Source organism: Copadichromis virginalis, linkage group LG6 (assembly GCF_057382275.1).
Source record: "Copadichromis virginalis isolate Kocher_CV1m ecotype Utaka linkage group LG6, C_Virginalis_male_GT1.1, whole genome shotgun sequence".
Taxonomy (NCBI): domain Eukaryota; kingdom Metazoa; phylum Chordata; class Actinopteri; order Cichliformes; family Cichlidae; genus Copadichromis; species Copadichromis virginalis.
This window is the reverse complement of record NC_140623.1, coordinates 20,282,151-20,306,695: the sequence shown is the minus strand read 5'-3', so window position 1 is coordinate 20,306,695 and position 24,545 is coordinate 20,282,151. Positions and strand designations below refer to the sequence as shown.

Genomic DNA, 24,545 nt, shown 5'->3' with positions numbered 1-24,545 from the left:
AATTTACCCTTTTTAATTTTTCATATTTATTTCCTATCTTATTCATAGCCTTTTCCTTTTTTTGTTCTCTTTAGGTCACGAGTAGTTGTCCAAGCATTTCACTACATATCGTACTGTGTATGACTGTGTACGTGACAAATAAAATTTGAATTTGAATTTGAAATTTAGTTCACCACTGTTCCTTTCTCGGATCACTTTTGATAGATGCTGACCCAGTCAACTAGCCATCACAATTAGGCCCTTGCAAAACTCGCTCAAATCCTTGTACTTGCCCATTTCTCCTGTTTCTAACACATCAAAATGTTCACTTGTTCGTTATTATCAGTAACCAATATCTCAGTATACAATTTAAACTGAGATATTGGTTGACTGTATCTGTGAATCCTGCATCAAAACTTATTCATAATGTTTGCAGAATACAGTGGGGCGATCGTGGCTCAAGAGTTGGCAGTTCGTCTTCTAACCTTCTAATCGGAAGGTTGCCGGTTCGAGCCCCGTTGTGTCCTTGGGCCCCCTGACCACTGGTGGTGGTCAGAGGGCCCAGTGGTGCCAGTGTCCGGCAGCTTCGCCTCTGTCAGTGCGCCCCAGGGCAGCTATGGCTACAATGTAGCTTGCCATCACCAGTGTGTAAATGGGTGGATGACTGAATGTAGTGTAAAACGCTTTGGCGTCCATAGGGACTAAGTAAAAGCCCAATACAAATACAGGCCACTTACCATTTACAGAAATCAAAGATTGGGTTGTCATGAACTATTTTTGTTCTTAAAATGTAACATGATTCCAGAGGGCCTCACGCTCATATAAATAATCACACCAAAGGCAAGCCTCCAGAGGCTTTCTGTTTATGCCTGATGGGTCAGAGCCGCTGCTTAGGCTGCTGCCCCCGCGACCCGGCCCCGGACAAAGCGGATGAAAATGGATGGATGGATGGATGGATGGGTCAGAGCTCTTCTGGTAGTGCAATGACATCTACACAATAGTGAAGTAGTGTAGTTTATTATTGTGATTACTTAATGTACACTTATAGCAGTTGCTTAGGTCCATGATTTACACTGTGAGTATATAGCTGTAAGTTGTTCAGATATCATTATTGGAAAGTTTGCATAATTATTTCTTTACCCAGTCAATATATGTCACTACTTACCCACCATCTCGCACTAAGAAATCAATCTTAGCTGATCTGAAGTGTTCAGTATTACTGGTATTATTCAGTATTAGATTTAGAAGAGTTATAGAAGTGCCTATCTTGTAAAGACAGCTCAGTATTGACAATAATATCCTGCAAACAAGTGAGCTCACTCCAAGTTGTGTCACAAGAATGAGAAGGATTCTTCAAATGGTTTGATTGCACTGTTGCTTCTTGTGAATCAATCTGTCTGAGATATTTGGCTGAAAACAGAAGAAATACTTTTGAGAAGTAAAGCCTTGATTTCTTTTCTTAGACTTTTAGAAGTCTAGAAAATTAGAAAATCAAATCTAAACAAGGTATAAAAATGTTTAGTTTTGAATGAATCAATTGCAATTGTGGCTACAAAGTCAGGCTGCACTTGACACACAGAAATATTGAGACAAAAGAAAAGCAGTGAAAGACAGTGGCTCAGATATTGCTGATTGGTCACTTCATTAGGTACATTCAACTGTTTATTAATGCAACTATCAAATTAGCCAATTACAGTGCACCAACTCAATTTCATCATGTAGACATGGTTGAGCTGATCTGCAGAAGTTCATAGTGAGTATCAGAATAGGGAACAAAGGTGGTTTAAGTCACTTCAAATGTAGCATTGTTGTTGTTCCTAGACGTGCTGGTCTGAGTATTTCAGAAACTGCCGGTCTGCTGCATTTTCCCACACAATCCTCTCTAGTGTTTACAGAGCATAGTCCAAAAAATAAAAAAGATATCCAGTGAGCAGCAGTTCTCTGGCTTTATGGTACCAGAGGCCAGATGAGAATGGGCAGACAACTTCCATCTGGGAAGGCAAAAATAACTCAAATAACCACTTGTTACCTGCCACCTGAGTGGTGTTGATGATCATGTTCATCCCTTAATGACCACAGTCTAACCAACTTCTGATGGCTGCTCCCAGGAGGATACTATGCCATGTCACAAAGCCCAAATCATCTCAAACTGGTTTCTTGATCATGACAATGAGTTCACTGTACTCAAATGACCTCCACTGTCACCAGATCTCAGTCCAATAGAGCACCTTTGGGATGTGGTGGAACGGGAGGTTCACATTATGGATGTGCAGCTGATAAATCTGCAGCAACTGTGTGATCCTTTCACGTCAATATGCACCAAAATCTACAAGGAATGTTTACAACCCCTTGTTGAATCTATGGCATGAAGATTTAGGGCAGTTTTGAATTTTAAAAATGGAGTCCAACTACCAAAGTGTACCGGTAAATATAGCCAACGCATGTTCACATAAGCTACAATGCAGCATATTCTTTAATGTTTTTTTGTTTATGTTTTAAATATACTATAATCTATGTTTTCTGAGAAGTCACAGCCTTCAAAATTATCCAGCTAGTTAATCATGTAAGTGGGACAATTTTTTTATTTTTATTTTAAATCTGACTTATTTTTACAGCATGAAGTTTTTATACAAACCGACTAGCTGCCCACAGCCTGTCAGTCTGTGGGCTGCTAATTGCATACTGGTACCAGTTGGAACAAAATTATATAACAGCATTATTTATTTTATTTTTGGTTCTAAAATTAAATAAGTAGCGTTGGTAACTCACATAGAAACTTATCCATGCTGAAAGTACGTCTAGGAAACGTAACTTTCAGCAGGATTCCTCATCCATAAATTCAGATGTACATCCATTAAGATACTTTACTTACTATCCAGTACCACCTTTTCATTTTTTTATACTATTTTAAATAGCTCCACATCAGGCGATTGGGCTCATCCTAAAATGTAAATGAAAATGTAATTTGTAACATGGCAAATTTGTCCTAGAGACATTGTTTTTTCCATCCTCTACATCTCCTTCTACTAACGTTCAAGGTGTCTGTCTGTGCTGTGTTTCCATAAGCAGTTTCAGTAAGTCATGGTTGTTTTTCTCAGAGCTAAACATCTATAAGTAGAGCTCATCAGTTCTGTGCCCATCTCGGCTCATTGAAGCAAATGCTAATGTCCCGTGAAGGCAAATGCCTCTGCATCATCAGTAGACACACGGTTCCCCCTTCAGCTGGGGAGCCTCTCTGGGCCATTGTGAATCAATGATGTCTCCAAACAGGACAGAGTTTTATAGATTACCTGAGGATACGAGACTAATCAAATGGGAATCACAGAATCCGATTAATTGCAAACAAATGGGAAGCTGAGATCAATGTCCCGCTCCGAGTCTAAATGTTGCACAGCAGGTCACCTATTTCACATGTTATGTTATACTCTGATATATACCTACTCAGTTAAATCATTCACAACACTTAAAAGAAAACTATTCAGGGTCCTTTATCCCTTTGTCTTTTTTTAATCTGGAGACTCAAACAGGCGTTTTGTGGAGATAAGTCTGTATTTGCATGTATGAAGATGACTTACAATACACACCACATGATTTAACTGACATCATGAATACTTGAAAACATGACAGATTTTTCTTTGAATCTAGACCTCCCTTCTTTGTTGGAAAATTTACAACTACAGACTTCCTGTGTCATGCATAACAGGCTTGTCACTGAGAATTAATGTCTCTACTCCTATTTACTACCAAGAAAGAGGAAAAGAGAGGAGTGTGTCTGAACCATTTAAGGGCTACTGTCTTGCAATATTATCTTGACTGTTAATTTTTATTCTGGTAGCTGCGTATTTGAACAGAAAGGCAGAAGACTTTTTTTTTTAAATTTCACAACTAAATGTCAAGTCTGCTTATAGATCTCTCCAATGTTCATCCAACTCACTGAATCTCAGAATAAGTCATATGTGTAATGTAAGCTCTCTGGGTTCACAGTCATAGTCACGACCACTAAGTATAGGCTTCCATCATGCACAAGCTAAAATTAACAAAATGAACAGAAATCAGTGAAGTGGAGATTACACGAATGCTGCAAAGTAGCTTTCAGTAAACTGCATGATGGTTCAGCCTGAAGTTATTTAAATTAATCTAATATCTAAGAGAGTTTAAACATATGCAGTAAAATATGTAATATTCGATACTGCATCCAAACGATTCTGTAATTTATCCTTCCGTGTGTGCTGCAGAAGCTGGACAGACTATTTGTCTTCTCTTATAATGTCCAGCCAGCAGCATGGTATATATTTTCTGCCTCCATACATGCAGCTCCTGTAGTTACAAAAATGTGACGCATGTGGACTCTGCTCTGAAACAAATGAATGTGAGCTTCAGTTGTATGAGGACATCAATTCTGCACGCCTGATGGCAGAATGGAGCAGGTGCGGTACACAAATCACAGGATGTCTACCATAACTCACTATGTGTGCGTGTGTGTGCGTGCACGTGTGCGTGCGCTTTCATGAACATGAACGTGGTGAGGGAAAGCACACACTGACCTTCAAAACCATATTTTTTTCATCAGTTGCTGAGAAGCACTATTAAAAAGAACTTCAAACATAACGCTAAGCCTTTGTTTCTGTTCATGTTCTCTGCATTTCCCTCTATGCTATTTACTATATTTTACACGTTCATAAAATGTATGATTTAAATGCTCACATCTATAAATCACTTGTTATTGTATTTCTGAAGTAAAAACTAAAACCTCCTTTGATGTTGTGATGATTTATCATAACAATTATTTAGCTGCAGTTTTCATTCTTACAAAATAGGAAGCTCAATGTGTCCTGCACTGTGTCATCACTTGCTGTCAGAGCTGATAGCAGTCAACTTTTCAACCTGCTAACACACTTGAAACCAGGGAATAGACCATCACATATTCTGCACTATGATTCATAAATGTTAAGAATTCAGTTTTTGTTGCTCAAGAGACTAAATTTTGAATTTATTGTAGCTTCCTCTGAAATAATACTGCAGTCTTTGTACAAATACTTTGTTTGCAGCAGCCTACAATGCTGGACTTGCTTTGAATTAAATGCTAACATGCTAAAGTATTTTGGTACACTGCTGTTAAAGACACACTGTACACAGGTCAGCAGACCAGATGCTTGTACTTGTTCCAAAGATGGACAGCAAATTAAGAGGTGAAAGAGTTTTTGCAGCTGTGAAACGACATCAGGCAAGCTCCTTCACTTCTGTCTTTAAATCTCGCTTACAAACACCCTTCTATTTCTTGCCTTTCGACCCACTGTGAGATGTTGACTGTGACTTTATTTCACTTTTTATGTACGCCTTTATTGTTAACGTCTACAGTTCTTATATGTCCCCGTATCTTTTTACTGTCTGGTCTGTATTTGTCTTTTATGTTGTGTTTTGGGTTTTGTTTTTTTTAGTCAGTCCTGCTGTTGTTTACTTTGAGTGCTTTTTAAATAACGTGGTGTGGTATGGTAAAATATAAAGATATGATGATTGCTGGCTTTTGCACTGGACTGCACTAACATTTGATAACCTCCCCCTAAAAGCACAGACAAGTTTAATGGGGATTTTTCACAAATGAGAGGTTTGAAGCTTTAAAGCAGTGAAATTTTAACCTGATAGTGGGGTTAGTAGAGACAAAGCACCAAAGTTAGAAGGATTCATCATGTTGAAATATCACAGTCTTGACCATTACGGTGGACTGACAGACCCACAATGGCATCTCAAAAGCCACACTACTGTGGGGCTAAAGAAAGAACAATAAATCCATTGAAGATAGACCCATGCTGTCTTAGAGGTGATAAATATTGTGCTGAAGTGTGCAGAACTTAGGAGTCTGTCTTTGTAATGTATATAAAACTATTGTGAGTAGGGACCAGATTGTGGCTCGAAGCTTAAGTAAACAAGTCCTGTTTGAGGTCATGCAGCAGCCTAGATTTCAGTCCTAATATAGTTTAGAGTGAGTGCCAGATACTACACTGTAACTACCTAGGTATACACAGGCTGCGCTAATGGGGCTGGCAGTGATATACAGAAACAAGCTGGCAGGAGAAACAACTCCAAGGAAATCTTGCCAGAGAAGCTGACTGCAGCTCTAGCCCAACATATTTTACCTTTATAAGGAGAACTGGATCTCCTTTTGCCTTCTGCCTCAATCACATGAATCTCCTGGACTCGGGCAGTAAAACAATGACGTATTGCAACCACTAAAGTTTGTAGAAGATGGGGCTCAGTTTACAGTCAGCTCCAGTGTCCCTTTTGGACAAATTGTTCCTGTCTCTATTGTTTTGTTTTTTTTAATCCCAAAGTCATTTTGCCTTTCAGCAAGAAAAAAAAGGGCTAAGCACCATTTGGAAATATAGTTTTAAAGGAAATTGTTTGAGCTATCCCCCAGGTGAAACTTATATTCTGAAGACATGCATTAAGAATGCCGCTTGCTGACTTTATGTCACCGATACTTTGCTAAGTAATTGCTTTGTGAAAGTGAAAAGGAGCAGTAAAGTGGATGCATAATCAGAGACACTGTTAGGACTCGTCACTGTACGGCAACATGCAGTCAACGGAAACAGCAAAATCCCAAATGCACTCTGTCACTGTCTGCCCATAACACATTTATAACTCTGACCTGGAGTGAGTCTGTGAAAAGAATTGAATACATTTAACCAACATGGTTAATAAGTATGCATATCCATTAAGCCTGTATGAACAGAACAAACCCGCTTAATTCCTCCCTGATTTGTTGGCCCTCCTCCTGCTTCGTACAAGAAAGGAGTTGGAATTGCTTCTTTTGTCTGGAAAACACTGAAATCTGCAGGGATTAACAACGATACTGCAAAGTTAAAAGACTAAGTATTTGCCATCCCGACTTTTCAATATTTCCTCCTCCTATGTCTCATTCTTGCTGCTGCACTGACAATGGTGCTTAGGTGGTGTAATGAGGTATTAACGAATTTGAAATGTCTGTCCACGTGCAGGTGTATGCATTCAATTCCTAATTCTTTTGCCTTTTGTTCTTTTTTTTGCATTTCAGTAAATATGTCTGTCTCTTTGCTTTCTCAAAGAAGCAAGGGGCCTCAGGCAACATGCTACTCTCACATCGCTATCGCTGACTTTATTTGTTTGTATCTACCTGGAATTTTGCAATTGCTCATTTAATGATATCATACAAGAGATGCTAAGACAAAAAGAGTTTAAACTCTGAATGAAGATGATGTAAATGATGAAGAAGCAAACAGGCTGCGAGCAGACTAATTCCAGGGCGCAGCAATTGACTGTTCAGTAGATGCAGAGCGCGGCAGCGCCGGGAGCACATCAAGCAGCGAGTATGTCTGTATAAGAGTGCAGAGCTGTCTGCTTTGAGGATATCATTAACTCAGACACATGAGCACACATAAGTACTCTGAGAAACTGCCTCCTAGAAATGCACGCTTCTTTAAGATGGAAACACTTCGAGTGAGATTTTAAAAAAGGCAGAAAAAAAGTGTTTTTGTTTGACTTTTCTTTGCTTACATGAGAGATTTTAAAGCTTTTCGGGAAACTCTCATATATACTGTTTGGCTGTAGGTAATTAAGTAACACTTGTATGGAACAGAATTGTAAAGAGGGAATAGGGAAAGTCTGTGTAAATACACGGATGTGCATACCAGATGATGTTCTTACCTGGCAGGTCGGAGAAGAGCAGGATGCATTCATTGAAGCCATTAGCCAATAGGCGGTCCCTGAGTTGCTGCAATATAGCTACGCCAATACAGAATGGGAATGAGGAGTTACCCAGGAGCAATGTGTCCCACAGGTGGAAGATCTTGTGCAGTGGAAAAACATCTGTATTGTGGGTACATAAAAAAAAAAAAAAAAACACAACAAAGACAAGATTTTACAAAGTAAGTGAATATGAGAGTGCCTGAAAAGAAACATGCCTCCAGAGATGCTCAATGGGATCCTGCAAATGGGACAATACCATGTAGCATGCACACAGTGAGAAATAGATAATCAGTTTGTGTATAATGAGGATAATTTGCATGTGCACAGTGCGTTTACTTAACATGGCTTTATGGGTTTAAAACGGGGAGCTCACTAAACAAAACTGTGCACTGTCAATGCTGCCTGGAGGGATATTTGATGTGGGGGAGGCAGCTGGAAAAATGTTTCAAGGTGGGTGTTGTTGTGGAAAAATGACAGGAAGAACATCAGGGGGCTGAGGAGCTTTAGAGCAAGAAACCTGCACAGGTTATTCCAAGCCAAATAAAACCACATCCTGATAATACGTCTCAGAGCAGTTATTATTTCAGTCACATTACTCTCAGTGTTTTAAAATTTAAGGTTTCCCTTCTGTATAGATTTATGCATGGGAACCAGCATTGTCCACCTGTTTATATCATCTCGGGGGTTTGTTAAGGTGGATACTAGGCAAGCTGACATGCGTGTGTGTGTGTGGGCAAAATGTGACTGTGGTGAGAGCTGTGAAAATGCCTCGGAGGATCTGCACCGCATTAGCAGTCAGCCGAGTTGGCCGGTGCATGTGAGTGACAGTCAGTGTGTCTGTGTGTGAATGGAAGATGACCCTCCAACCTTGTCTCATATTGGATCGGGGACATTAGCAGTCAGAAGGGCACACCTCGTGAATACTGGACTCACACACAGCCTCAGGGGGAGGATAAGGGTTAAAAGGGTCACAACTCACACTTCCCACACCAGAACTGGTATCTGTGTGTGTGGTTTTAACTGAAGATGTATCACCGAGCAAGGTGAAGGGTTCAAAAACATCAGTGGATAGTGCACATGCAGACTAATCTGGCTTCAATTAGTGTAAATTACAAGTTATGTAATGTCTGTAACAGTCTGCACACTACCACAGCTCTAGTGTAACGATCAAAATTTATATCGACAAGGTAGCAAGTTATTAAAACAGTTGCTGTAAATGACGGTTTGCCTAGAGGGAAAAAGGTTATTTGCATATCATTTAATTTTGGGCCCCTGTTAATATGATCTTTTTTCTGCGCTATACCTGCACTCAGTGAAAGGATCAAAGTGTAATGCTGCCATCCGCTGACAAACCTCATGCTGGGAGCATGCCAAATCCCCACCCCCCACAAAAATGTTTGAAAAAATGTCCCTTTAATAATAATGATGATAATAATATATATGTTTGATGCTACACCGGTAAAGGAAGCATACATATCACAACTAAAACACAAAGATATCTGCCAACCACCTGCATCACTGTGAAGACTGCAACCTGCTAATTTTACACTAAAAATGATTTTTATGAACATTTTCTTTTCCTTTTAATCTAATGCTTAATATTGCTGATCTAAATATCTACATCTAGATCATCCCAAAAGGCTAATAAGACTCCAATCATTTGGCAGTAGTTCACTGGTTGATAAGTTGTGCATTTCTTTTGAAGTACATCAGAAAGTGAGTTTTCACCTTCTCTGTACTTGTTGAAGTTTTACAAAGGCCCCTTTATCATGAGGCCAACTTCAAAAACATCCAGATCAGCACTATCAAAAATTTTAAGACTATAATAACTTTCCAACCCTCTCAAAGTACAAGTTTATAAGGCCACATCTGCAGTAATATGACTTTCATATTAATTTTAAACGATCTCGGTCCAAATTAGCACTTCAGGACCCTTTTCTGAAATAATGCCCATACATACTAATGCATACAGTATAACACATCTTCGGGCATGTGTGAGCTGGTCTGAACAGAAAGTGGACGATTAGTTGCTTTGTTTTTCAGGGAAGCGCATGTAGTGACTAACAAGGGTTTGACCTTAAAGAAAGTGACTTAATCTTGTGTTTGTGTGTACAGAAGGGCCAGATGTGTTAAAAGCATTAGCAAACTATTAGCAAATAACGTTTCTTAGGTGGTGTCCTTTGCATATTTATCCATGCTTGCAGTGTATGCACAGTAAGTACACACCCTTGTCATAGTGACCAGAGGAGACAGTAGATGTCCCCAAGCTCCTCAGACATTGTTTCTGATGTTTTTGATTCTTTAGGAAGTAGGGCTGTGCGATATGACCAAAATCTCATATCCCGATATAAGAATTTTATCGTCCCGATAACGATATAAATCACAAAAATGTAACATTTTCTGTAAATTCTGTGAATCTCGGGCAGCTCGACTTGCGGGAAGTGTTTTCAGCTGCGCGTCATGTAGCTGGAGTCGAGTGTTTTACCAGATGCATGAAACGATACATTTTTAGACACAAGTTGTAACGGCCGCCGTTTTCTTTGTGAGTATTTATTACACGGCGTGCTGCGGGGAAAAGCCTGTTCTAACGTTTGAGTCCAAGGTTTACTTTTTAGCACCTGGTGGCTCTTTTTTATTTCTCATCCGTAAATAATCTTCTCTTTCACGTGATTCCGTTTATTTTGAAAAGTCTAAACAGGATCTTGAGCTTTATTGTGAAAGGTTTATGTGGAACATAAACAAGCGGAATCGCGATGGTGTTACCGTCGTTGTTGCTAACGACAACGCATAAAAATAGGCGCTTGTCCGTCAGTAGTGTGGTTATATTAAATCGTCGGGATTTATATTAGAGAATGTTTCTGACGTTATATTGTTGTCTTTTGTTGCAGACACCAGGTGCCGAGGTCCTGCCTCAACCTCCTTCAGACCAATTGGTGAGTGACACACCCACTTCATTCTTCCAACAGGTTACACATAATTTTTTTGTATTTGGCATCAAGTATATGTGTCAGTTGGGCCTAGTGCATAAATGAAATGCACTTTAATTGTACTAAAACAATCAGTTTTAGTCGAAGTTAACCAAAACCAACATTAGCATTAGGATAAAGTAATTGTCTATACCATTTGTTAGTCCAAACTTTCCCTTAAAGCATCAGCTTGATCCTGACAAAATTTGATATTTTTGTCGTTTTACACATGTTTTTGTCAAAATAAGCTCCCGCTGATCAGTTTACATGATTTAATTTCTGGGGAAATAGATGGCTGTACATCAGTGTTGGGTTTAGAGCTTTTATTGACAACAGCAGGAGAAGTTAGAAGTCAGGAATGTGAACTCTACACGTGTTCAGTCGTCATGTCCTCATATTGTTTTAAGCTGTGAAGGACAGGAGTGTGTTTCAGTTGCCTTCCTCATGTGGTAGGCCCAACAACTCTAGTGTGTGTTACACTGTCCTCATATCGTTGGGTAGCAGAACTGTACAGTGTTAAGTGTCTATAGAATCTGGTATAAGGAAGTCAGATTCTTCTGTAATAATATTCACTGATACAAATATGATCTGTAGTTAATTAAATATAAGAGAAAGAGAGAAGTTTAAGAAATTAATATAGCCACTGCAGTGACCATCAAAACGATGAAAAAATATTGCTGTAAACAGTTTATTTTGCGACACCACGAAAAAAACGATAGCGTAAAATGAAACGATAGACGTTTTTATATTGTCATCCGATATATATCGTTATATCGAACAGTCCTATTAGGGAGGTTAGATTCTTGTTTTGTTTTTTTACTCTACCACCTGCATCCTTGGTGCCCTTAAAACTGGAAGAAACTCAGAGGTAAGATGGATTATACAAAATCCAAATCCAGCCCACCAAAACAACGTAGAGATACCATTAATAAATATAGAAGAGTTTTTTTTTAAAAAGCATCATGCTCTCCTCAAGGTTCTCTTGAGGGAGGCAAGCATGCCGATAATTGTTAATGCATTTTTTATCATTTTTCAAATCCATATTCATTAAAGGATTTTTATTTTTATCATCCTGGAGTCGAGCGCCTGGGATTGATTTTGTTTGCCACATCCTACCCGTGTTCTACCACATACTGTATTCTTTCCTCTGTCTCATATCACCTCTAAAATATTTTCAAGGCCTTCATTTACAAATGTATTATTGATCGCTTTAAATTCATGCACTCTAATCAATACTTTTCCAAACAGTCGTCACTCTAACTGGCTATTTTATCTTTATTTCATGAAATACTTCAAGCAAAGCTGGATGTTTATTTAGCAAGTTTGTATTCTTTACACAGACAGGCAGAATTGCAGTTGTAACTTCAGATCGTTAGTATGGATTTTATACATTCTGGGCAATTACTTTATTATTTATTCCGACGTTCTATTTCATTATTAAATGACTTTACTCTGTGCAGGCTGAAAAAAATGTACTCAAGTAAATCAGGTCCTTTCTCTGGCAGATTTTATAGATTCACTGCAAACCCAGCTCAGCAAAACAACTGCACCTGAACTGTGAGCTGTCATATTTCATGTTATAAATTACTAAGTAATAACTGAACTCCCCTCATGTGAGATGAAATTGAAAGTTCTGAATAAAGCCAGCAGTGGTTGATAGTTTTCATCAGAATATGTGTTTTTTGTTCTTTTCTCGCTTTGAATACAACACACATTTGAGCAGCTGATTTATCTTGTTGGTCACAAGTTGGATTTTTTACTATTTATCCGGATAAATACAAAATTAAAAAAACAAAAGAAGAAGCTGTGCCGGTCAACATCTCAGCTGATGCCGGACTGAGCGACTCTGTTCTTTCCCTACAGGACTGGAATTAATTAGCAGCGATAGTAAAGGTCACCATGACCAAAATAAATTTAAAAAAAAACCTACAGAACTCGAAATTTGAGCCAATGACCTTTTCAGTCCTTTTTATTTGCACTCAGATGAAAAGCTGACTTCAAATATCCTGTGAAAGTTTTTGATTACACTCAGTGCCACATCAAGCCAGGGCATTGTGGGTGAAAAAAAAAAAAAGAGTACTTACGTGTAAACATTGTTAGGAACCAGGGAATAGCATAAAGCTGTGCGGAAAAAGAAAAGAGAAAAAAGATGATGACATAAGCATAACTTATACATTGGGGAAAATAATAATATGATCCCCTCCTGAATTTTTAAGTTTGCTCACACACACATGGTAATAAACAGTCTTTAAGTTTTATGGTAGTTTCATTTTAATGGAGAGAGACAGAATGTCAACTAAAAATCCAGAAATAACACATAACAGCATGAATTTTGGCTGCCACAGGTTGTGTGCCCATATTGCACACAGATTACAATCGATTGATCGATTATTCAATTATAGATAAGTTGTTATATGTAAGTACACCTGTCCAAACAATTCATTTCGTGGGTAAGACCAAAGAACTGTCAAAGGACGTCAGGGACAAGACTGTGAACCTGCACAAAGACCATCAGAAAAAAGCTTGGAGAGAAGCTGACAAATGCTGGTCCAATTATTCAGAAATGGAAGAAATTTAAATGATTTACAGAAGACTTGGGAGAATAGGGCTGGGACCAGATGAAACCAAAATCGAGCTCTTTTGCATCAACTCATCCTGACTTGCTGGGAGGAAGAAAAATGCTGAGTATGACCCAAAAAACACAATCCCCACGGTCAAACACAGAGGTAGAAACATTACTCTTGGACTTTTTTCTGCTAAGTTTACAGGATGACATCACCACACTGAGGGGCCAAAGGACAGGGCCATCTACTGTACCATAAAAAGAAAAGGCAAAAAAGAAAAGCTGAAGCTTTGAGCTGCCAAGCAGCAAGTAAGAAAAGGATTTAGAGAGTCTCTGTAAAGAGGGGTGGGCTAGAATCCCTCCTGAGATGTGTGCAAACCTGGTGACCAGCTAAAAGAAACGTCTGACCACTGAGCTTGCCAACAAGGGATTCTCCTCCAGTTGCTATGTTCTGCTTGGGGATAAAATACTTATTTGACTCTCATTCAATTAAAATGAAACTAGCACAAAAATTTAAGACTGTTCATTTCTTTGGAAGAGAGCAAACTTACCAATTCAGCAGGGGATCACATACAGCATTCATGTGTGCGTAGTATTCAACACATCAACTCAAAATAACACGCTAAGACTCAATCTCTGAGAAAAGCAGCACACATGGCTGTGAATCTCCACAGCTAATAAACCGTAACAGCAATAAAGAGCAAACTGCTGACTTTGGTTATAAGTCGACGGGAAAAACGCTAACAATGAAAATGAATCTCAATATACTGATCTTGTCATTTGTCATTCGTCCTTTCTTTCTCTCTTATTTACTCTCTGCACTTCCCTGGGAGGAAAAGCATAAAATTGAAATGAAATAAGGCACACAGACAGATACAGACACACACACACACACACACTACGCCATTAACCAACTGTTCTAGCAACTGCCAATTGCTGGCCACTGTCACCAAGGCTTTGTAAATTTCAGCGGCAAAAGCTCTGGAGCAGCAACAGCGGAGTTATCTCAGCCAGTTTACTGATTGCTAATTGCGAGGGAGCTGGTGACTGTTCAGTGGACCTCTTGTGTGCCTAAGTGTGACGAGACGGCCACTGCACTCAGAGTCTCATCCTCAGCCGCAACAGCCCAGCAGCAGGACTGCGAGTACAGCCAGATTGGATTAGCGTAGGTGTAAATGGCAGACTCAGGAGAGGCGATGTAGCCAAAATTGAAAGTGGCCCTGAATTAAACCACTGGCAACATGCAATTTGACTCTGCTGGAGCGGAGTCCAGGAACTCTGCAGCATTTCCAAAGATTACTTGTGGTTTCTGCATGTTTGCACAACATTTTTGGTTTTTTCTTTCTTTCTGAAAGACAAAGTGTGTTGAACTAGCCATGTTCCGGTTTGCATGTATGAGAAATCCATTCATACTGCAGTGACATTCGGCCTTTTAGTGCAGATGGATTTACTGCCTGAGTAAAACAACAGCTCAGAGTGTGCTCTGCAGTTCACAAAGGGAAAAGGGATTTATTATATATAAAGTCTGATTACTGGGACTGAAATCAAGCATGAAAGCTGTATCAACAAAGAGTGTTCCAGTATTGCCCTGGCCTAACAACAAAAGCAAGCATACAAAGTCCCCTTTGAAATGGTAGTACTGTACATGCTCTAAATGACAACCCAGAATGATAAGCAGTTTTTGGAAGGCCCAAGTCTGAACAATGAAGGCGCAAAAGACTAAAATAATTACAACAGGGCATCTGTTTAGCATAAAAACATGTTTAAACAGCCAAAAAAAAAGCAAAATCACCTGCAGGCTACATTTTTTTCTCCATACACTTTCATATTCTGACAATCAACAAGCACAGTTTGGTGCTTCACTTGCTCCATTTTACAGCTGCAATATCAGACACTGAGGAAATAGAGACTTAAATCCCTGACTCCTCTGTGATAAAGACCCCACTTTTCATCGGGTAACGTCTCAGAGGCCGAGCTGTGGATGACACACATTCATCAGCACACAAACTGAAACCCTGGAGAGACGGTGGAGACTTTAACCTTGTCACTGTCTGAGCAGAGCCGTAAGAAGGAAAGCAAAGGGCGAGGAGAGGTGGCGCAAAGTAAGAGAAATAAGGTAAGCCTGACAGAGGACAATCATTAAGTGTGCCTTGCAGACATTAGCCGCTGTATAAATCATTACCAGCGGACTATGGGGAAAACTTGACCCTGGCCACAAATTCTGGAAACGGGGATGTGGAACAAAAAATGTCATTGACTATGAAAAGATATACGTAACAATCTATGGATGGTCATTTTCTTTGTCCCCTGGCAATGAGACACTAAGAATATTTTTGTACTATTTTTGACTTGCCATTAAATATACATTTGCAATAACAAAAAAATGTTAATAACCAGGCATGTCCTACACTGCTGACTTTTATTTTCATCACTCTGCCAGAACACTTGCACTCTTGGTAACTTACATCTGGGATGAAGCCAATCTCATTTAGATGGTTGCTTAGCTCTGGGTCATGGAAGGCAATCATTTGAGAGAAGACAGTCAAGTACTCTGAAAAAGAGGCAAAAGGTCCATAAAGAGTGTACTGAGTAGTTTGAGTGTTCAGGCGTGAAGAACAGTAGGTCTGACCAAACAAAGCTCTATAGTAACCAGTAGAAAATACAACCAACAGTGTTGAGCCACCTCTCGTTTCTTTATAGTTTGCAAGAAAAATTAAACATAGGTGCAGCAATTTATTGAAACATATGCAAACATAAATGAAATAAAGTATATAAGGTGATTTTTTACAATTTTAATGAGCTTGAAAGTCAATATTCCCTTCAATAGGCAAGGCAAGGCAAGTTTATTTATATAGCACAATTCAACAACAAGGTGATTCAAAGTGCTTTACAGAGACATTAAAAAAACGAAAACAATAAAAAGCATGATTTAAAATTGATTAAAAAAAACAGTAGATAAAATCAGAACAGTAGATAAAATATAAGTTTTGAAATTTAAGCTTAAAAGTGTGGATTTGGTGCTTTATTCAAATGCAGCTGAGAATAGGTGAGTCTTCAACCTGGATTTAAATAAACTGAGTGTTTCAGCTGATCTGAGGCTTTCTGGGAGTTTGTTCCAGATATAAGGAGCCTAAAAGCTGAATGCAGCTTCTCCGTGTCTGGTTCTGACTCTGGGAACTGATAAAAAACCAGATCCAGATGACCTGAGGGATCTGGAAGGTTCATACTGGGTCAGGAGGTCACTGATGTATTTTGGTCCTACACCATTCACCAGTGGGAGCATGTAAATGTTAAACAGAAGGGGTCCCAAGATGGAACCTTGTGGTTCTGTCTAAAACCTGACTGGAAGGCGTCATAGCAGTTATTAGGTAATAGCCTCCCCACAGTCAAAATCTCAACATTACTGAAGCAGTGTGGGCTCATCTTGACAAAGAAGAGAAGAAAAGGCAGCCAACATCCAAAGAAGAGCTTTGAAATGTCCTTCAAGAAGACTGGAGAACTATTCCCAACGACTACTTACATAGAATAGAATAGAATAGAATAAAATTCAACTTTATTGTCATTGCACATGCACAGGTACAGGGCAACGAAATGCAGTTTGCATCCATCCAGAAGTGCTTTAGTGATATAGATATATTACAATATATATTAGCAATAATATAGATATGTAAGTATATTACAGAAATGGGTCTATTATGGTATGTTATAATGTACACGGTATGAAGTATGTTGTGAATATTCTATAACTATAAGTATGTACAGGCTGTAGTGAGTACAAGCTATGTACAGGATATGAACAGGATATAAATATGAAAAACTATACAGAATATGAAATAAATAACTTTACAGAAATCTGAGATATAGAGTTATACAGAAATGGGAACTATGCAAGTTGTAAACAGTTGTAGGGTTAAAAATTATCGTATGTACAGAATGATTATTTACACAGAGCTATACAGTAGTGCAGTTAAGATAAGTGAGATATGTGGATAATTTCTACAGAGGCTATATAAAGTGCTAGTGGTTGTGAGTGGTGGTTCAGTTCATTTTATTATTGTGTGTTTGAGGGTACAGTTGTCCATTGTGGGTGTGTGTATGTTCAGTCCATGAGTTTAACGTGGGTCAGATGTCAGGAGGCAGAGTTCAGGAGTCTGACAGCTGTGGGGAAGAAGCTGTTCCGGTACCTGGTGGTCTTAGTCCGGAGGCTCCTGTAGCGCCTCTCAGAGGGCAGGAGGGTGAAGAGTCCATGTGATGGGTGACTGGGGTCCCTGATGATTTTACCAGCCCTTTTCAGACACCGCTTCCTGTAGATGTCTTTTATGGCAGGAAGTGGTGCTCCGGCGATGCGCTGGGCAGTTTTCATGACCCTCTGCAACGCCTTCCGGTCCGAGGCAGAGCAGTTCCTGTACCAGACTGTTATACAGTTGGTCAGGATGCTCTCGATGGTGCAACGATAGAAGTTCACCAGGATGTCTGAGGACAGGTGGTTCTTCCTCAGAGTCCTCAAGAAGAAGAGGCACTGGTGAGCCTTCTTGACCAGCTTGGAACAGTTGGTCGTCCAGGTGAGATCCTCGGAGATGTGGACTCCCAGAAACTTGAAGCTGCTCACACGCTTAATGTGGATGGGTGGATGTGGGTCAGCATTCCTCCTGTAGTCCACGATGAGCTCCTTGGTCTTCTCGGTGTTAAGCAGCAGGTTGTTTGTGTCGCACCACTCAGCCAGACGATCCACCTCCGCCCTGTAGGCGGCCTCATCGTTGTCACTGATGAGGCCAATCACCGCGGTGTCATATGCAAACTTAATGATGGTGTTGGAACCATCAGCCGGTCTGCAGTCATGGGTGAAGAGGGAGTAGAGGAAACGGCTCATCACACAGCCTTGTGGTACACCGGTGTTCATTGTGATTGTAGATGAGCAGCGGTTATCCAGCCAGACATGTTGGGGGCGGTTGGTCAGGAAGTCCAGTAACCATTTGCAGATGAGGGAACTGATGCCCAGGTCTGTCAGTTTCCTGATGAGTTGTGAGGGGTGGATTGTATTGAACGCTGAACTGAAGTCTATAAACAGCATTCTGGCGTAGGTGTTGTTGTTGTCCAGGTGTGAGAGGACAGAGTGCATTGCGATGGAGACTGCATCCTCTGTGCTCCTGTTCTGGCGGTATGCGAATTGGTGGGGGTCCAGGGTGGGGGGGAGACAGGATTTGAAGTGTGCTAGGACCAGCTGCTCTAAGCACTTAGTGATGATGGGGGTGAGTGCTACTGGGCGGTAGTCATTGAGGCAAGATGGGTTGGAGTTTTTGGGTATCGGGACGATGGAGGTGGATTTGAAGCAGGCCGGTACCACAGCGTGGGCCAAGGACAGGTTGAATATGTCTGTCAGCACTCCTGCAAGCTCCCCAGAACACGCTCTGAGAACACGCCCGGGGATGCCATCAGGGCCTGCAGCCTTGTGGACATTGATCCTGCTCAGCACCGCTCCTACATCGGTGGGGGAGAGAGTCAGAGGTTGGTGGTCTGGCGTCACGTCTGCTTTGGTTGTGGTTGTGGGGTTCCCTCGCTCAAAACGAGCATAAAAGTTGTTGAGCTCGTTGAGGAAGGAGACATCAGAGGATGCGGGGGAGGGTTTAGTGGTCCTGTAGTCTGAGATGGTCTGGAGTCCTTGCCACATGCGTCGGGGGTTGGAGTTGGAGAAGTGTTCTTCTACCTTCTTTTTGTAATGGTGTTTGGCTTTTTTGATGCCCTTCTTTAGATTAGCCCTGGCTGTACTGTAGGCGTGTGCATCTCCTGACCTAAAGGTGGTGTTGCGGGCCTTCAGGAGGAGACGAACATCCCGGTTCATCCAAGGCTTCTGGTTGGGGTACATGGTGATACATCATGGAGAAGCTCACGGCTCTCCAATGGGAGATTGAGAGGCCAGTGTTGGACTGTTAGAACAGCTTTGAAATTCATATGAGCTGTTCGCACTAAAGTAAAAAGCACCATCACTTCATGCAGATACCCTTTCGGCGCCAGCTGCGGTCGCAAGGCTGCAGCCGAACAAAAACACATGCTGTCCTCCCAGGAGCCCAGCATGAGTAGAGGTCTCTTTTTTTCCCTCTTGTACTTTCCCATTGTAGTGTATATTTCAGTGTTTTTTTCTGTAACGCTACCGAAACCACATCGAAAGGAGCCAGCTGAGGTGGTTCGGGCATCTGACAAGGATGCCCCCTGGGCGCCTCCTGGGTGAGGTGTTCCAGGCATGTCCCACCGGGAGGAGGCCCCGGGGCAGACCCAGGACACGCTGGAGAGATTATATCTCTCGGCTGGCCTGGGAACGCCTTGGTATTCCCCCGGATAAGCTGGAGGAGGTGGCTGGGGAGAGGGAGGTCTGGGCCTCTTTGCTTAGGCTGCTGCCCCCGCGACCCGGCCCCGGACAAAGCGGATGAAGATGGATGGATGGATGGATGGCTACCGATCTCCGACCTGTATCCTCATCTCTGTGTTGTGTGTGTAAGGTCGGAGGGGGGGGGTCCTATTTCACTGCAGGGCAACCTGCACGTGGCAAATAAAGCCTTGATTGATTGATTGATTGATTGATTGATTGAAATGTAAAGCAATCAGACTAAGAGAGTTCAGGCTGTGCTGAAGAATAAAGGTGGTCATACCAAATGTTGACTATTGACTCAGTTTTTTCCTTATATACTGCATTGCTATGTATATTTGTACACGTTTCAATAAACTGCTGAACCTATTTCTCTTTTTTCAAGCAAAATATAAAGAAATGAGGGGTGGTGCAGTATTGTTCATCAAAGAAAAACATACACAAACGTGACTCAGAAAAGCTTGAGTGTAGTAATTCCATCAAGTGAATCAGTTTTATTGAAATTTAGTCAACTCTTATGTGTTACCCACATGTTGCTCGTACTCTCCTGATCCACTTTTCAGCCTTTCTCAACCTCAGTACATAGTGAATGTAAACTCATGCTGCACAAAGCTGTGCAAGCCCCATTTCTTCACACAGTTCATCTACAAAGGAGCTCTGACCAGAAAGATAAACATTAGACAGCTCTCTCCAGGGCATCTAGCAGGGGAAGAAATGATAATAGTCACATTCCCCATGGAGTTCAAGAGGTGTATGGTGCAGCTGTTTATCAGTCACGTACGAATTGCCTGTGACATTTCTCTGCAGGCACTTGCAGTTTCATTTGTTTCCCTATCTCTAAATGATGCGACTCAGCTGCAAACTCCATTAAGAAAGACTGAAATTAGTTTTCAGAGCTTAGAAGCAACATGGAGCCAAAATTTAATCAACATTGAGCTGACGGGCTGATGCTCAGTGCCAGCCGATGATAATTTGCTTTTGAACTTAACTGAATGCTCAGACAACGTTTAATGCTTATTACTTAACTTGCAGTTGACTACATATGATAACCGGTAGAAATGACAACAAGTAATAAAATAATATGGAACAGCGTCTGCTCGAAGAATGAAAACTGAATATTTCATTAGTGCGTAAGTAACTCTCTGAGTTGTGCGAAGATTACTCAAGTATAGCTTACCTTGGATCACATGAGAGTTGTCCTTCAGAAAAAAGTTGTACAAGTACTTGGGGATGAAGGCAGACATGCAGGCATATGCCAAAGCTGGGAAGAGAATCAGATAAAAATGAAAGTATGAAAAGTATGAAAATAAAATGGAGATAAAATACTAGTTAGCTACTTGAGTTCACATTAAAAGTCTTGCCTTCATTGTTGAAATTCAGATATAGAAAGGGGGCACAAAGCGAATCCAAACCTGAAGTGAAAATCAAGTCAGAACAGCTCATGATCTTCACACAAATTCAACTGTAGGGTCAAGAAATTTAACAAGGAATTTGAAAAGTGTGGCATGACCACCACCTAGTGTCTATTTATGTACAGTACAATAATAAATAGTGCGAGTTACAAGAGAATGACTGACCCTGCCAGTAGACCAGGTCAGGGTGAGACACCACCCACGCTTTCAACACACGTCTGAACTTGATGTGGCCCTGGGGAGATGACAGCAGCTCATCATATTGGTGGCACCGTGGGATGTCCACTTCAATCTGTAAGCATGTGCACGAAAAGACAAAAGAGATTGAATGAAGTTAGATTAAATCCACTTGTATACACGGCGTAACATGCATTTTTAAACAGCTGTGTACCTGTCTGTCAGTTGGTATGGGAGTATCCTTGTCTATACCTTCATATTTAGCTTGAATGTCACCCTGTGCAAAAGAAGGAGAGTAAGCGGTACCACAAACAAATATAAAAATGCAACTTTTCATGATTTATTTTGTACCTCAATGCCCAGCAAGCCAGCCCACGCCAGCCCTCGTACAAGTGGGGGAATGTCCACTCTGGCTTCTTTCCACACTAGGGTCTTCTTGTACGGGTAGGCCTAAAGTCAAAGCAATACATTATTGAGTCCCAGTCTAACAATAACACGTTTAAACAACAAATACTACAAATACAGGACAGAAACTGAGGAAATGCTTTTGCATGCTGAGTGCTGCATATGAATTTGTATGGAGCCCCGACCTTGAGCAATCTGTCAAAGAGGATGATGCGGATGAGCTGGTACTCGGTGTCTCTTTCACGGATGATGAGTGGCAGCGTGACGGCGGCCGACAGTTCATTGCTGCTGTTGGACTGGGGCAAACTCGACTGTCTGGAGGAGGGAGAAATAAGCAGAGGGGGGGTATGACATTTCTCAAGCTAAAATAAATGATGAAGTAAGGTGTAAAATACTAAAGGGGAGGAGAGGATGACAAGAGCAACTTCAAGATTGAGAGCACTTACTCGTCTTCGAGGAGAGGGTAATAGGCTTCTCTGGCTACATCTTTCAACCTCTGGGGGGAAAAAAAGACCACTTATGGTAAAAACAGTAACAGAAGTTTATAGTTTCTATAAATATCTAGTCTCTATAGTAATTTATAGTTTCTATTGCAAGTGCAATTTTACTGCAGTTGCAATACAGCAAGGCAACATTAAAAGATTTTGTCAACTAATAAAAACACACTTATTAATACAGAAGTACGAGTGGCATAATGACTGCAGTTGTTTTCAGTATATCAAAGGAAGCCCAGAAGGCTGCAGATAGTGCAGGAGTGTTCATAAAGAAATGTACACATTTTACGGTCTTACATTTCTGAGTTGGCACAGAGACAGCGTCACTGTCGTGTCATCGAGCAAGAAACTCCGATCCCTGCCCTGGCCAAACGTCTCCCCATCCTCCAAGACGAAACTGAAAAGGAGATGCAATCAAGATGCAGACAGGCTCAAAATTTAAATAAAAACTGCCAACCGCTCAGTCTTTTGTGTTTGTGCATATGTTGTTTTATACTTGGGCAGTGTGGAGATCGGTGGTTTGGACTGAATGATTTCCTGGTTGGTGAGCTCCTTTTCTAGGTCTCCACCTGCCAGACACCACAGATGATAAACCTCATCTATGGCCCGCTCCGACAGGTAATCCTCATCGTCGTCTAATAGCACACACACAAACATATACACACACACAAAAAGAGTAAAAACCCAACAGGCACAGGTGGCTCTACAACATATGAAAATAAATGGTGAAAGTAGTGACTGTTTGAAAAGGAAATGACACTAATAAAGTCTTTTTTTTAATTATTTCATCTGGCCTGCAACAAATAAAATAAACAGCGTAAATCTAAGGAAATCGCTTCCAGAACTAGAAAGCAGGAAAAAACAAAACTTTCTCATTTCTACTGTCAAGATGTTCTCGACAGTGGAAAGCTGTTGGTGTGGTGAAGAGAAAAGAGAGTTTGGAATTAAATACAGGACTGTATGGTATGTGAAAAGGAGGATAAAACAATGCTACGACTTTATTAGTAAAGGAACACTTAATTAAAGCAATTTCTGGATAATCTGTTCTGCTTTAAGAGTGTTTTTAAGGTTTTTAATCAAAGGAAAGTAGTTCGACATATGGTTTGTGTATGTCCGACGTTGTTGTGTGTTTCAGTGTCTGTGTAAGTCTGCATATTTGTTTGTGTGTAAGTGGGTAAGACCTTTGCAAAGGTCACTGATGTCGTCTGGGAGCACCAGATGTGCACAGCGCAGGGATGAGGAGAACAGGCTGACAGGCTTCTGGAAGGGTGTGTAGTGGCAGGAGATGCTATTAAAAACAGGGTCTTGCAGTAGTTCTGCAGGGGTTGGCCTATATTATGTATAAAAGTCAAAAGACATGATTATCATGACACCAAAAAAGATTTTCTTTTTAACTTAATGTCTAATGACCTGCAATAGGATATGAAATCCAACAGAAACTGGATTTACCTTTTAGATGGAAGAAAGGTCAAGCACTTCCTTAATAACTCAAGAACACTGTCAGGCAGCTCCTGTAAATATTATACAAATATGATCAACGCTGTCATAAATGGAACAGACACACCGCATTGATGCTTCCCAATAAGAGTCAAGAAATATTAGTGAGCATTTGCACAGTTGTTTAAGAGTGTCCATCGCCAAGACAACCTGGTTAACCTAGCAGTGTTTTCCATGGTGGAAGAAACCAGAACTCCAGGATAATGACGTGTACAAGCACTGAGAGAACATGCAAACTTCACATAAAAGGGCCCTGGCCATATTGAAACTGCTTCCCAACTTACATTATGTCACATTTTCAAATATAATAATGCATGAAATCTCTTTCTGTTTCTTTGTTTCTTTGTCCATAAACTCCTAAAAATCCATAAAATCTACTACCCTTTCAAAAAAACTTTTTGTGACATTAAGTACAAGCCAAACAAAACCGTAGCATGAGCATGTACTAGTTACAAAACTTCTAGGGATTTGCATGTAACAGACAGTGCTTAAATAAGCCACAGAGTGTGCAGAAGACGTCAATAATGACATCTGCAGAAAAGACCATTGCTGCTAACTTTCCCTCAATTCAGGATTTGTACAAATCCAGAATCAGGAAACGAACAGGCAATATCACTGCAGACCCATCACACCCCACACAAAACCTGTTCTAACGCCCCTCCTCTGGTAGGCGCTACAGAGCACTGTACGACTAAACAAGCAGACAAACACAGTATCTTTCCACAGTCCGTCACTCTGATGAACACTTAGAATGGTCACATAGTGTCCGTACATAAACATCCACCATACCTGCTGCTGGATGAAAGCATACTGTATATACTGTTTTTGTTTGTCTTTTATATCCATTCATCATCATACATACCTATATAAGATATTTTTGTTTGAATCACAAACTCCACCATTTATGTAAAAAATATTCAATAATTATTTGAGTGAAATCAACCACCCAAACAACTAAAATAATTTAGG

General features: G+C 40.6%; 1 protein-coding gene across 2 annotated transcripts in view; it reads right to left on the bottom strand.

Moving 5' to 3' along the window:
* tbck (TBC1 domain containing kinase) overlaps positions 1–24,545 on the bottom strand; it is a 59,069-nt gene that overhangs the window by 30,538 nt on the left and 3,986 nt on the right. For both annotated transcript variants that reach the window (XM_085459134.1, XM_085459135.1), the window contains exons 9-22: positions 23,529–23,590; positions 23,261–23,409; positions 22,576–22,714; positions 22,377–22,476; positions 22,032–22,081; positions 21,771–21,900; positions 21,532–21,630; positions 21,395–21,457; positions 21,169–21,295; positions 20,953–21,003; positions 20,769–20,852; positions 15,696–15,781; positions 12,752–12,788; positions 7,660–7,821 (exon numbers count right to left, since the gene is read on the bottom strand). In XM_085459134.1, the coding sequence (XP_085315260.1) occupies positions 7,660–7,821; positions 12,752–12,788; positions 15,696–15,781; positions 20,769–20,852; positions 20,953–21,003; positions 21,169–21,295; positions 21,395–21,457; positions 21,532–21,630; positions 21,771–21,900; positions 22,032–22,081; positions 22,377–22,476; positions 22,576–22,714; positions 23,261–23,409; positions 23,529–23,590 (1,339 nt within the window). The remainder of the gene's footprint in view (positions 1–7,659; positions 7,822–12,751; positions 12,789–15,695; positions 15,782–20,768; positions 20,853–20,952; positions 21,004–21,168; positions 21,296–21,394; positions 21,458–21,531; positions 21,631–21,770; positions 21,901–22,031; positions 22,082–22,376; positions 22,477–22,575; positions 22,715–23,260; positions 23,410–23,528; positions 23,591–24,545) is intronic.